The 14,531-nt window shown below is 35.1% G+C and overlaps 1 protein-coding gene across 9 annotated transcripts in view; it reads left to right on the forward strand.

Moving 5' to 3' along the window:
• Window positions 1-14,531, forward strand: part of BTBD10 (BTB domain containing 10) — a 74,568-nt gene that overhangs the window by 48,508 nt on the left and 11,529 nt on the right. For all 9 annotated transcript variants that reach the window (XM_055548583.1, XM_055548584.1, XM_055548582.1 and 6 more), the window contains 4 exons: window positions 944-1,140; window positions 3,186-3,471; window positions 5,803-5,905; window positions 7,381-7,501. In XM_055548583.1, coding sequence (XP_055404558.1) covers window positions 944-1,140; window positions 3,186-3,471; window positions 5,803-5,905; window positions 7,381-7,501 — 707 coding nt within the window. The remainder of the gene's footprint in view (window positions 1-943; window positions 1,141-3,185; window positions 3,472-5,802; window positions 5,906-7,380; window positions 7,502-14,531) is intronic.

The raw sequence follows: 14,531 nt of genomic DNA on the forward strand, positions 1-14,531 counted from the left end.
GGGATAACATTTGAATTGTTTACATTGTTTAAATGGAATATTCATGTATAACTGCTGCACTTAAATCATAAGCATTCTAAGGAAGCTGCTTCCATCCTGGCATCTAGTAGCATTGTGCACATAGTACATATAACTTAATAAATAATTGTGTGAATGAATGCTGTCAACTAGAATATCTTAATCATCCTCAGTTACTCACTTCCCATGGGCAAATTTGTTCTATGTAAGATGTTTAAAAATTTTTAATTCTGTAACTTTATTTAGTCAGTGCTATTAGCTTTTTTGAAAAATGCTTTTCAAAATTTTTCAAGAGAGTTCAATCGAAATGAATTGATTGGAGTTAGCATGTATTCTTTTTTTTTTTAATTACTTTTGGACAGTGTTTCATTGGCATGTAGAATCTTAGTCCCATGCCCCCTGCATTGGACTTGGGGGGAGTCTTAACCACTGGACTACCAGGGAAGTCCCTAGCATGTATTCTTATTTTATTTGGCAGCAAGACCAATTACTTTGTCCCATACCTCAGTGTTTAAGAGTTCCAGAAGCTGATGCTCACCCTCTCCTTTTCCCTTACAATCAGAAAAACCAGGAGAACACTTGAGTTATATTTGAGAGATTTGGTCGGTCTCGACTGCTGGTACTACTACTGCTACCTCTTCTACTATGCTGCTAACTCAACAGTCAGTTAACCTTTCTGGGCTTTAGTTTTCTCATCCTTAAAAAAACTGAATTGGAGTATGTGATCTTTAAAGACATAGTGTTCCAGAATTTATAAAACCTGAAAGCTTAAAATAAATTAGGTTTCAGAATTGTTAAGTATAATAGCATTTGACTGTTGCACTTCAGAATATTAGTAGTTTTATATTAATTGGGAGTTTTTTTAGAAAGCGTTTGCAATTTCATGTTCTACTTTTATGGTTAATTTTCTTTTCTAATTTATCAGCACTCCCTCACGTGTTGCTAAAGGAGCTGTCGACCACACCAAAATGAGTCTACATGGTGCTAGTGGGGGACATGAGAGATCAAGAGATAGACGAAGGTCAAGTGACAGATCACGAGACTCATCCCATGAAAGAACAGAATCACAGCTCACTCCTTGTATTAGAAATGTTACTTCTCCAACACGGCAGCACCATATTGGTATGTAAAATCAACTAAACTTCCCAACAGGTTTCAAAAGCATGCATCTACCTTTTTTCTTTTTTTTAATTTGGCTATGCTGCACGACTTGTGGGATCTTAGTTTCCTGACCATGGATCAAACCTGGGCCCTGGCACTGAAAGCGCTGAGACCTAACCACTGGACTGCCAGGAAATTCCCAATGCATTTACCTTTTTAAAGTAGTAATAACAGTGAATTATGCCTAATACTTTACAGTAAAATAAACATCTTACTTCTTTTCAGTTGCTTCTGTTTTAACTTAGCTTGATTCTTACTGTTAAAAAAAAAAAACTTATTAAATGAAACTTTAAAGTGAATTTTTTTCAGAGTTTGGGACAGTCTTAGAAATAATTTGAACAGCCTTTACAACTGTAATATGTAGATTTAAAATTTTTTTCAAGTAATTTTTATCTTGTGAGATATATAGCAGTGGTTTATTTAAAATAATCTGTAGTAAATTATTGATAAGAATCCTTGTTAATCATACTAAAAAAGGAGGTGAAAGAGTAACCATCATGGAGTTATTTACCTTGATTTTTGACAATATTTTAAATTTAATTAAAAAACAGAGAAGGAAAAGGAGGGTGGAAGTAGGTTTTTTTTCCCCCTTGACAGCTCAGATCTTTATTCCTTCCTACTCTTTATTATAAATGAATGCTATTCCTCTAGGTAAATACATTGTGTGACTATAAAGCACCACTCTCAAGTAGATGTACATAAACAATGTGAGCTTGCTGATTTTAATTTTTCCCTCAGAAGTGGCAAGTTAAATATTTTGACTTACTATTTGAGGCAGTTTCTGATTACCTCATATAAATAAAAATCATGTATATTAGGTCTTATTATGTAGAGAGGTTGTCAGTATCTAAGTAGGTCTTTAAAATCAGAATAATACTAATAAGCTAAAAACCAACAAAAGTATAAATAAGAGCTGACAGTTTGTTATATGCAAAGTTTAGTATCTGGGAAGAGAACAGGAAATATAATAAGTTATTTTATTGCTTTAGCAAATTTTACTTTTAGGGTGCTACCAACATTGTAGAAATAGGCACTACAAGGGAGGTGTCGGTATCTCTGGAGATACAGCAGGCCTAATTATATAACCAGTAAAGCTGTACAGAGTGTTCTCAGTAGCCTGAGTCATGAAGGAATTTGGCAAAAGCTGATGAAACTGATGAGATGGAGGTACATTTTTAGGTCACCTTTAAAGTTTAGTAATCTAATCTCTAAAGGAAACATCACAAAATCTTAGTTTTAATTTCTCTTTTGTAAACTGTTGGAACAGCTGAAGAAAATTTTCTGAATTTTAACAGTGTTTCTTTATATTAAAATTGTAGATAATAATAATATGATCCTATACAATTTTTAGCAGTGCTTTTTTCAAAAATGCGAGTGAGAAGAAAGCAGTATATCATCAGCTATTAAACTAATTTGGTAAAACATTAAAAGTCATTTGAAAACATAAATACTTCTTAGTGTCTGTGGTAAAAATATTTTCTTCCTTTGGTACCTTCCTTTTGTGAGATAAATCTCTGGTTTGGGGGTTTCCTTATTAATGTAGTTAAGAGTCCAAAGTTTGTACTATGTGTTTTCAGAATAGTATTAATACTTTCAGTATTTAGGACAGTTAAAATTGTTATTAATCTTTTACTGACTTTCAATGCTTGCTTATTTGACTTAGAATATTGTACTCCTTTTGTTTCTGTATATTTTTAAGTAGAGCAGTAATATAATTCAGTTTAATTTTAATCTTAGTCTGGGTCAACATTGGTTAGGTAAACATCTTTATTAAAAAGTCTACAAAATTAATTGTTTTAGAAAACAATGTAATGTTTTAGGTTTTATTTCTAGAAAATAAATGAACGTTGATGATGTTTTGTGAAAATGTTATTTGAAATAAAAAAAGCAGAATTGCTGTGATATAAAACTACTTTTCTAAATCACTATTTTCAAAAGATATATATGTATCTCTTGTATTTTTTAAAAGAAAATTTGCATAAATTTGTTTAACCTCTTTATTTCAGAACGTGAGAAAGATCACAGTTCCTCTCGTCCAAGCAGTCCTCGTCCCCAGAAAGCGTCTCCAGATGGATCCAGTAGCAGTGCTGGGAACAGCAGCAGAAACAGTAGTCAATCAAGTTCAGATAGTAGCTGTAAGACGTCTGGGGAAATGGTATTTGTGTATGAAAATGCAAAAGAAGGAGCTCGGAATGTAAGAACGTCAGAACGAGTGACACTTATAGTGGATAACACTAGATTTGTTGTAGACCCATCCATTTTTACTGCACAGCCAAATACAATGTTGGGCAGGTTTGTATTATTGTGATTCTTTGTATTATTAATAATAAGCACTTTTCCATTGCCTTTTTTTTTTTAATTTAAAGTTTTATAGTAATTCTGTAGTGGAATACAGTGTTGCTGTTGAGCTATGAAATTTAAATAACTTGTTTAAGTTAATCCAGCTAGAAATTGTAGAGCCAGATCTTGAGCTTGATTTGATTTTGAATAATGTTTGCTGTACCTAGAAATAGCAAATGCAGTATTTAAATGAAGACAGGATACTTAAAGATCTGAAAACATAGATTGTATTTGACAAGATGAATTTAACAGTGATAATGTTTCCTTCACTTGTGGCTTCCAAATTAAATCTTCAGATACAGCAGGTATCAGCATTTGGTTAGCTGAAAAGTCAGCATGAGTTATCAGTTTGATGTATTTACTTTAAAGAAATAATGCTAACAATTAGTCAGTAGAATGAAGGAGAAATAATTGTCTCTTAATCTGTACTGGTCTGGAGTAATAAATTAATATAAAATTTGTAGTTAAGGGAACCACATTCTAGAATTGGTAGAGACAATATGGGCTGTAGTTATGGGAACTTCAGTATAGAATTGATTTTTCAAAGTGTTCAAAAGTAGGATCAAACACCTATTAATTATAAAGTTAGTGCCTTTTTTCTATTCATTCTAATGTAAAATGAAGGAAACACATAAGTGAAATGGAAGTTTGCCTGAGGTTAAAAAGGAAAACTTGAATTTTTTGCTTGGTTGCATATGAGTAACTGTTTGGGGTACCTGTGTATGTGTGTGTGTATGATTTGTAAGTGTCTCAGAATCCAGAACAAAATGCCAGCATGTAACACTGTTTACATTTTGGGTAGACAAATATTTCCTTTTAACATTAGCTCTAGACTTTACATCTGTAAGGAAAAAAATACATGTACTCTATAGGCATTATTAGAAGCATAGGAAAGACTCTTTTTTAAAAATCAAAGCATGTTTATTTATTTCTAAGACATTACAACCAACAGTAAAACTTGAAGGAAAGATTGTTCATGGGAGATTTTTAGGAGGATAACTCAACACTGATCATATTTTATATTTTTACCTAAACTTAAACAGTTGAAAGGCAGAAGTAGGTATTTGAAATTTTTCAACTGATAGGCTACATTTTCTTTTAAAAATAAATCCAGAAGATTTTTTGTGTGTTTGTGATCCATATTGATCTGAAAAGTAACTTTCCTTTTTTGTAAAAAGTTCAAGTATTTGAGAAAATTGCATGACATTTGATTCCTGAAAGACTCACTTCTTTTTTTCCAAATCAGTGAAGGCTTCTTTTCATGTCAGTTGACGAAAGCATGTTTTTGGGATGAAAATTAATATTCATGGGAACTGTAAAAAGCAGTTGGCATTCTTTTGGAAACTTTGAAAAAAGAAAGCTTTGTTCTTTATAGGTTCTGTGTTACAAGAAAAGAGGGAACTATTTAAATTGGGAAATTGTTGAATAGGAAACTTAGTTCAGCTATATTGACTTTAGGAATGATGTTGTCATTGAATTTAGAGGTTCAGATTCTTTTAATCACACTTTAAAAATTTGCTTGGAAGTTAGGCATTCAACTTTTTGTTTTGAAGGACATATTTAGCAGATTGCCTCTTTTCTAAATATTTACTGTTAAAGGGCCAACAACATGACTTGAAAAAATAGAAATTCATCTGCATCTTCTTTTTGTAAAAATTAATATTATGAGCTCGTTACTTATTTAGAATTTTCGTTCTTTTCTTCATTCCTCTCTACCCCAGTATTTGATTGCTTATTTTTCAGTTCTAGGATGCCAGTGTAAAAGTTTTGTGCAGGATTTGTTACGTTTATAGTTTTGTGAAAAGTAAAATAACCTGATCTGCCTATACTTATTTTACTTTTTTCTAGTTTAGATTACCATACATGCTACTTAATAGACTAACTTTGCATTGAAGATAGCAGTTTCCCCTTCCTCTCTCTCTCCCTCTTCTCTCTCTTTCATTTTTGTCTTTCTCTGGACAAAACTAGTGTAAGAATCTCTCCTAGATTGATTTTTTTTTTTTTTTTCCACCCCTGAAGAAAAGGGACTGGAAAGTTTTTTAGCTTTTGAATCTTATTAATTGATTTTATTTTCTTATGGGGAATCTTTACTACTGTTTCCTCCCACAAAAAAATTTTTTTATAATCCTTCATTTATCACATTTGCCAGAATAAATGTCTGATAAATATTCGTGGGCTAATTTAATGGGATAATTTAATGCTAAAATTATAATTCCTTTTTACTTTTGTACATGAAAACATGGGTAGCCTATTGATTTACTTCTCAATTACTTGCTACCATAGGATGTTTGGATCTGGCAGAGAACATAACTTTACACGTCCTAATGAGAAGGGAGAGTATGAGGTGGCAGAAGGAATTGGCTCTACAGTATTTCGAGCAATTCTGGTAAGTGCTGTTTCTTGTGTGTATTGATTGAGTCAGTTGACCCTTTCTCGATAGGTACGTGGACTGAAAGCAGAATTGCATTTGGATATCGCTATGGAAGTATCCAGTGTATTTTTTAATATCATTTAATTCATTTTCTTTTGGTATGTAAATATAGCATGATAAAAATAAAGGAATTTTATAACCTTTGCAAAAATAAGATAGGGGATAATTCATCTCTTAGGTCTGCATAGGCAGCTCTTTCAAGGGTTTAGTGGTAACATTTCTATAGTCAGACTACTCCACTTTCCCTAATTCTATTAAGTACAAGAAGTTGATAATTTTTTGCTGTCATAATAAATGTGGCTACTGGAATTCTAATATTTTGTTGCATATAACTAGTGGTGGACACTTAGGAACATTTGAAAGTCATCTCTAAAATGTATTTCCTATCATTTTTGTATTAAAACTTAATTTTTTTTAACCTATTGAGAAATATTTGAATTAGTACTACAGTCATTACTTGTAATTTTAATCAGTGATAAAAGTTTGATTTATAGCATGACAGTTTATTCCACAGTTTGAAAATATGGTTTCCTTAAATAGTTTTGTGGGAAGAGGAGAGGGATGATCCTGAGGTACAAGACAGGAAAAGTAGTTGATCGTGATCAGTACTAACAAGTACTTGGAAAAGTACCAGAAGATGTCTTGCTTGATTCATGTAGCAACTTCAGAAATGGTGTTAACTGTGGCTCTGAACATCAAGAAGGTTGAGGCAGATCTTAATTTTTTGGGAAGTGCTTTTTCAGTTGCCCATACTTCCATTTGTCCCCTAATGGTATTGACCAGTTAACTCCATGACTCAGCTATGGAGTAACTTATCTGTAGCTCTGGGCCAGCCCCTAACAGCGTTTCAAGTAGATTTTGGAAATAATAGCTATTATTGTTTCTACTTATGTGGGAAACACCAAAGAAAAGTATTTGGAAGAAGAATAATTGTGTGTTCTGTTTCCATATATTTGAATACTTAGAAATGATTTTGAAGTTCTTTACTAAAAACCTTAAGTTTTGCTCAATTCTCCAGGTAATATTTAAGGTAATGTAAAGTATATCATTTAACTTCCTTAAAATTTCTTTAAGAAATATATGGTAGGTATGTAGACAAATAACTTGTAAGGGGGGAATACATGTGAATTAGCATGGTACAGTAGAGAGAAGAGATGCATAAATAATAAGGAGACATGGGTTCTAACTTCATCTCTCTTGTTAAATAATTTCATAACTGGATGAGTCAGGGAATCCATTTGGACATAAATTTTTCCTGTCAGTAAAGTGAAAAAGTGGTTAGGTGAACTGAGGTCCTACCTAACTTTAAAATTCCACAATTCAGAAATCTCAAGAGTATCACAATTTTAAAAAATTGTATCAGCCCAATCTTAAAAATACATTTTGTCTACCTTGTGCATTCGTTTATGCATTCTTTTTTTTTTTTTCAGGATTATTATAAAACAGGAATAATCCGTTGTCCTGATGGCATATCTATTCCTGAATTGAGAGAAGCTTGTGACTATCTTTGTATCTCTTTCGAATATAGTACTATTAAATGTCGAGATCTCAGTAAGTACGATGTTTTGTATGTGAGTGGTTTGTAGAGTTACAATGTATTGGAATGAAATACCTGAAATAGTGCTATTTACCTAGACTTCAAGTATTTGTTTAATTGAATTCTAAAACACAAATACTGTGAAGATTATTTATGAAAGTCCACAGAGATCATTGTTTGGTGCAATTTTCCAAAACTTACTTTCAACTTAATTTCTTTGTTTGTAGAGTCTCCCATATTTATGCTTCTATTTGTTCTTCCTCTGTCATTTTTTGCCAGTATGTATCTTCCAGCTTGGTAGCCCTGACTTTGTCCAAGTGTGGTATTTGGCTTCACTCCTCAGGTCACATCAACCAAGAATTTATCATTTCTTTTTGCATTTGCCATGTAATATAACATCCTAAGCAACTATGGAAGACACAAATCATTCTCAAAAAGAGTGTTTGTCATTAAAGATCTTAGATTGAATACCAAATACCAGCCCTCATTTATACAAAGAATTAAATGGCTTTATTCAGGAACTTCAAATATAGTCTCAGAGCAAGTCTAGAACTTCGGAAATCCTAACTCTTTGATTGTTATTTTCCTGTCATGCTACCCCCCTGCCCCCATGCCCATCCCCTTTACTGTTATATTATGCCTAAGAAAAAAGGTGATTATACACAGAAAATTCAAAATGTATATGAAAATTATCAAATGTTGACTTGGTTATTAAGTGGTTGGAAAAGCCCAGAAGAAGGAGATGTCATTGTGGGCTAGTAGGATTAGAGAAGAGTTCGAGGAGACAGGTTGTAAAGGGTGAACAGGAATGATTTAGCAAGAGTAGAGTAGGAAGGTTAGGGGATTACAGACATGAGTGGTATACTTTGGAAATAACCTATATAAGAAACTATATTGGGACCAGAAGGAGATGAGAATAAATATGGGGGCCAGATTGTGAAGGTCTTAAAATTAATGTTCTTACATTTATGCTGTATAATGTGGGAAGCCATTGCAGAACTTTGCTACCTGTGGTTATAGATGTATGTTAGTCCCAAGTATATGGTTATGTTTACTTCATTACCTAAATGTAACACTAGCTTAGCCAAGTGGAGCCATACTTTCTGAAACATTGGTGTGTTAGAAATTGGGAATGGGAAACTTGTAGGGCATCTATTATATATTTAAATATAGCTATCCTTCATGCTTAATTATGGTCTAACTTCTTGGAAATGAGTGGTCCTTATTAGGTCTGTCAAGTACCAGTTTTTCTTTGTCTTTATTTGTTTGGCCAAATATTCTTTTAAAGTCTCCCTAAAAATATCAGTAGGTGAGACAAAGAAGATTAGGTGGTCCACCTCTGAGTCCATTTCTATATAAATGATACTTAAAAGTTTAAAACCAAATAGTTGGAGAGCTGAAGCATACAGCTGTAAAGCTGAACAAATTTGCTGTCTTTTCACATCTTAAAAAATGTTTTTTGTTGAAATCATGAGCATTATTCTAATTTACAAATTCTTGATTTCATAAAACCTTCTGTAAAGGTTTTGTGTTTTTTAATTGATGGAAATATTTTAATTTAATTGCATATGACTAAATGTTGAATTTTGGTGACTGTCAGATTAAAAACACACTGCTGCTGCTACTGCTGCTAAGGCGCTTCAGTCGTGTCTGACTCTGTGCGACCCCATAGACGGCAGCCCACCAGGCTCCCCTGCCCCTGGGATTCTCCAGGCAAGAACACTGGAGTGGGTTGCCATTTCCTTCTCCAGTGCATGAAGGTGAAAAGTGAAAGCGAAGTCGCTCAGTCTTATCCGACTCGTAGCGACCCCACGGACTGCAGCCTACCAAGCTCCTCCGTCCATGGGATTTTCCAGGCAAAAGTACACTAGAATTCCTTAAAGATAAATGGATTTTAGTTCTGTAATCCTTTGAACATTGTTTACCTTGTCATCACAATTAAATATCATTTATTTGTTACAAAATTAGCAATTCTCATAGACTTTATTAAAAGAAAACTATATAGAATCTGAAGAGATAGAAACGGTCTTGTAAAATATGAAAGTGTACTGTAGGTGTAGACTTGAGTCCAAAAATGATTTTTATCCTGCAAATATGTGCTTTTACTGAATATTGTAATGGTACTTTACACTAAAATGTCTGTTTATCTCTTACTTAAAATTATAAAAGTACTCAGTGTATTGAATATATTGAATACAGCATCCTGGATTTCTTAGGCAAGTTACTTAAAACCTTATTTCTTAGTTGCCTTATCTTTAAAATGGGAGACTAATATTACTTACCTCACAGGGTTGTTGTGAAGATTAAATGGATAGTGCTTGACACATAGGAGCTTTCCAGGTGGTTCAGTGGTAAAAAAAAAAAAATTTGCCTGCCATTGCAGGAGGAGGAGGAGATGCGGGTTTAATCCCTGGGTCAGGAAGATCTCCTAGAGGAGGAAATGGCAACCCACTCTAGTATTCTTGCCTGGTAAATCCTAGGGACAGAGGAGCCTGGTGGGCTACAGTCCATGGGATTGCAGAGTCGGACATGACTTAGCGACTAAGTGTGCATTCACGCTTGACCCATAGTGTTAAATAAGTGTTTGCTTTAAAAAAAAAAAAAAGCAAAATTAGGGAATAAGGTAAAGTAAAATAAAAATAATAAAGGATCATGTTATACATTCTGTTTTATATTTCCACATGAAAATATATTGTGAATAACTATATTAGAAGATATCCTTTAGTAACAACTTGTTCAATGGTTTACATAGTTATTGCTCATTTTCTACATTTTTATTGAATGCTCATTTTATACCAAATACTAGGTATGTAAAAGGCAACAACAAAAGACAAGATCCCTTCTCTTGTGATGCTTGCAATGTAGTGGAAAAAGCAGATGAGTAAATTATATTGTGTTAGAGGAAGAATGGGGTACTAGATGAGCATGTGTGAGCTGTATCTAACTTGGGTGTTGGGGCTTGAGGAAGCTTTCTGGAGGAGAGGGAAGAGGAAGTGTGTTTGAGGCAGAAGGAATGCTATGTTTTGGAGAAGGCAATGGCACCCCACTCCAGTACTCTTGCCTGGAAAATCCCATGGACAGAGGAGCCTGGTGGGCTGCAGTCCATGGGGTCGCTAAGAGTCGGACACGACTGAGCGACTTCACTTTGACTTTTCACTTTCATGCATTGGAGAAGGAAATGGCAACCCACTCCAGTGTTCTTGCCTGGAGAATCCCAGGGACGGGGAGCCTGGTGGGCTGCCGTCTATGGGGTCGCACAGAGTCGGACACGACTGAAGTGATTTAGCAGCAGCAGCAGGCTTTAATTTCTTCATTGTCCTCATTATCTTCCCAGGCAAGCACTGTAATCCAGAAGAGGTTTTGAGAACCAGGGCTGAACTCAGGAATGAAGGCCCTGGGGCTAAGAGAAATGAAAATACAATGTCCCAGGTGAAACTGGTATTTGTTCAGTCTCTAAGTTGTATCCTACTCTTTGTGACCTCGTGGACTGCAACATGCCAGGCTTCCCTGTCCTCCACTATCTCCTGGATTTTGCTCAAATTCTTATCTATTTCGTTGATGATGCCATCCAACTATCTCATTCTCTGTCACCCCCTTCTCCTACTGCCCTCAGTCCTTCTTAGTGTCAGGGAATTTTCCAATGAGTTGTCTCATCACATCAGGTGGCCAAAGTGTTGGAGCTTCAGCATAAGTCCTTCCAGTGAATATTCAGGGTTGATTTACTTTAGGATTTACTAGTTTGATCTCCTTGCTGTCCAAGGGACTCTCAAGAGTCTTCTCCAGCACCACAATTCCAAAGCATCAATTCTTGGTGCTTAGCCTTCTTTATGATCAATTGTCACATCCAAACACAGCTACTGGAAAACCTTAGCTTTGACTAATCGGACATTTGTTGGCACGATGATGTCTCTGCTTTTTAATACCCTGTCTAGGTTTGTAATAGTTTTCCTTCCAAGGAGCAAGCATCTTTTAATTTCATGGCTGCAGTCACCATCCACAGTGATTTTTGGTCCCCAAGAAAACCTGTCACTGTTTCTACTTTTTCCCCACCTATTTGCCATAAAGTGATGGGACTGGATGCCATGATCTTAGCTTTTTGAAAGTCGTGTGGAAAATGAAATTTAAAGTTTGCAAAAGGACAAGTTCAGAAGGCCTAGGAAGAAAGGCACCACCCTTATGGGAGACAGTGGGATTACAAATGAAGATCAAAAACTGAAGTTACATTTAATTTAGTTTAAGAAAGGATATTAAGAGGCGGAGACTACTTTTGGAGTCACAGAAATAGACACACTGAAACAACAGACACTTGTATGTTTTCTCTTTGTCTTTCTCTGTCTTGCCCTTTTTTTCAGTTTATAGCATTAAATCAGTTGAATTTGAGGATGGGGACTGTACCTTTTCACTCTGTGTCTAGTGTCAGGCACATAGTGAGGACTCAATAAACATTTGTTGAATGAATAAACTCTTTTATAGCCTTATGCATTTATAAGATACTTTTCCACTTATTGTCTTCTCTAGTATCATTAGTCTTTCCCTCTTTATAGAGTAATCCTCAGGCTTAAACATATTCCAGTCTAACCTGTGTCTGTTGTTGGCATTCAAAAATACATCATTTGAAAATTTTTGAGCTTTTCAGTGATTCTTTGAAGTTATTTTTTTGTAAGAATTAGCAGAACTTTATTAGCCTTTGCCCTACTTCATTTTGGTCACAAAGGCCAAACTTGCCTGTTACTCCAGATATGTCTTGACTTTCTACTTTTGCATTCCAGTCCTCTAAGATGAAAAGGACATCTTGTTTTGGTGTTAGTTCTAGAAGGTCTTATAGGTCTTCATAGAACTGTTCAACTTCAGCTTCTTTGGCATTAGTGACTGGGGCATAGACTTGGATTACTGTGATATTGAATGGTTTGCCTTGGAAACAAACTGAGATCATTCTGTTATTTTTGAGACTGCACCCAAGTGCTGCATTTCATACTCTTTTGTACTGTATCTTGCTCTTTGGAAGAAAAACCATGACAAACCTAGATACCATATTAAAAAGCAGAGACATCACTTTGCCAACAAAGGTCCATATAGTCAAAGCTATAGTCAAAGCTATGGTTTTTCCAGTAGTCACGTACAAATGTGAGAGCTGGGCCGTAAAGAAGGCTGAGTGCCAAAAAAATGTTGCTTTTGAACTGTGTTGTTGGAGAAGACTCTTGAGAGTCCCTTGGGCTGCAAGGAGATCAATCAGTCCTAAAGGAAATCAACCCTGAATATTCATTGGGAGGATTGATGCTGAAGCTGAAGCTCCGATACTTTACCCACCTGATGGGAAGAACCAACTCATTGGAAAATACACTAATGCTGGAAAAGATTGAGGGTAGGGGGAGTAGGGGGCAACAGAGGATGAGATGGTTGGATGGCATCACTGGCTCAGTAGACATGAATTTGAGCAAGCTCAGGGAGATGGTGAAGGACAGAGAGGCCTGGTGTGCTGCAGTCCATGGGGTTGTAAAGAGTCAGATGCTACTGAGTGACTGAACAATGACAACAAGAATTAATACATTTATTATACTGCCTCCTATTCCAACTACTGTGTCTTTCCATTTATTCAGTTTTCTTTTGTGTCTTCTGCAATGGTCTAAGTTTATTCTTTGATAATTTGTATTTTTGTTACTGTTGTGTGTAGAATATGTTCAGATTTTCTAACAGCTAGCATAAAAGAAAATTACTGAATTTTCTATATTTGTGTTTAGCTACCTAACTGAGAAGGAAATGGCAACCCACTCCAGTACTCTTGCCTGGAAAATTCCATGGACTGAGGAGGCTGGTAGGCTACAGTCCATGGGGTCGCAAAGAGTCAGCCATGACTGAGCGACTTCACTTTCACTTTCACCTAACTGAACTCTGCTTATTTCTAGTAGTTTTTCAGTTGTTTCTTACATATTCTTGGTAGATAATTGACCCTTTTGTAAGTAAAACTTTTTATATCTTTTTGTCTTGCTGAATTGACTATAACAATGTTAAATTTAGTGGTAAATCTGGTATCTATCTTTAAAGGCATTTCCTTTAGGTTTCACTGTTTTGTTTTGTTTTTTTCCTTGACTCTTTCTTCAATACTCTGACTCTTTGACATCCTTCTTTAGATCTTCTGCTAATTTTTTTTCTCACCTGCCTCCTGATCATTGATACCTTGAATGTGTTCCTTGCCAACAGTTTTGTCTTCAGCTACCTTCGCTCTTACAGAATCTATACACTTAATCTAAGTAATGCCATTCATCACTGGGACTTCAAATATTACTTATACACCATAGGTTTCCAGCTCTTTATCTCTAATTCCTATGTACCAGTTTTATGTTTCTAGTGTACTATATAACTTGTATAACTTTTTTCCCTTCTTAATCAGGCTTTCAATAAGTTCCATGCATATAGTACATATAGTGATGAACAAGAAAGACTTTGTCCCTGTATTTATGGAGTTTACAGTCTAGCGGGGAAGACAGGCATTCAAGAAGTAATGAAAAGCTGTGAAAATAGAGTGAAGAAATGAGATACTATGACAGAATTACCACAGAATACTATACTAAAGGGGCTGTGGAAGATCATTATCTGAATCAGTGACATTAAAGCTGAGACGTAAGGGAATGGAAAAGAGAGTGAGAAAGTCTCCAGGCAGCAGAAATGGTATTTGCAGAGGCTTTCAGGTTTGAAGGAATATGACATGCTTAAGGTCCTGGAAGAAGGGAAGTATGGCTATATTGGAAGAGATAGTGTTTGAGTGATGAGACATAAGGCCAGAGGATAGGGAGAAAACAAAACTGGTTAAGTGTTTTATTAACTGTTCATTCTGTACCAAGTCCTGTGCTAAGTTTGGGGGATGCAGCAGGAACAAACCAGGCAAAATTTCCTGTTCTAATGGAACTTTCACTCTTTCGGGGGACACAGACAACAGACGAGGTAAGCAAGTAACATGAACAAATAACATATGGTATGTTAGATAGTGGTATGTGCTGAGGAGGGAGAAGAAAGGTAAAGGTATAAAGAGTAGTTTGAGAGGCCTTC

The sequence above is a fragment of the Bubalus kerabau genome, chromosome 15 (genome assembly GCF_029407905.1).
Source record: "Bubalus kerabau isolate K-KA32 ecotype Philippines breed swamp buffalo chromosome 15, PCC_UOA_SB_1v2, whole genome shotgun sequence".
Taxonomy (NCBI): Eukaryota; Metazoa; Chordata; class Mammalia; order Artiodactyla; family Bovidae; genus Bubalus; species Bubalus kerabau.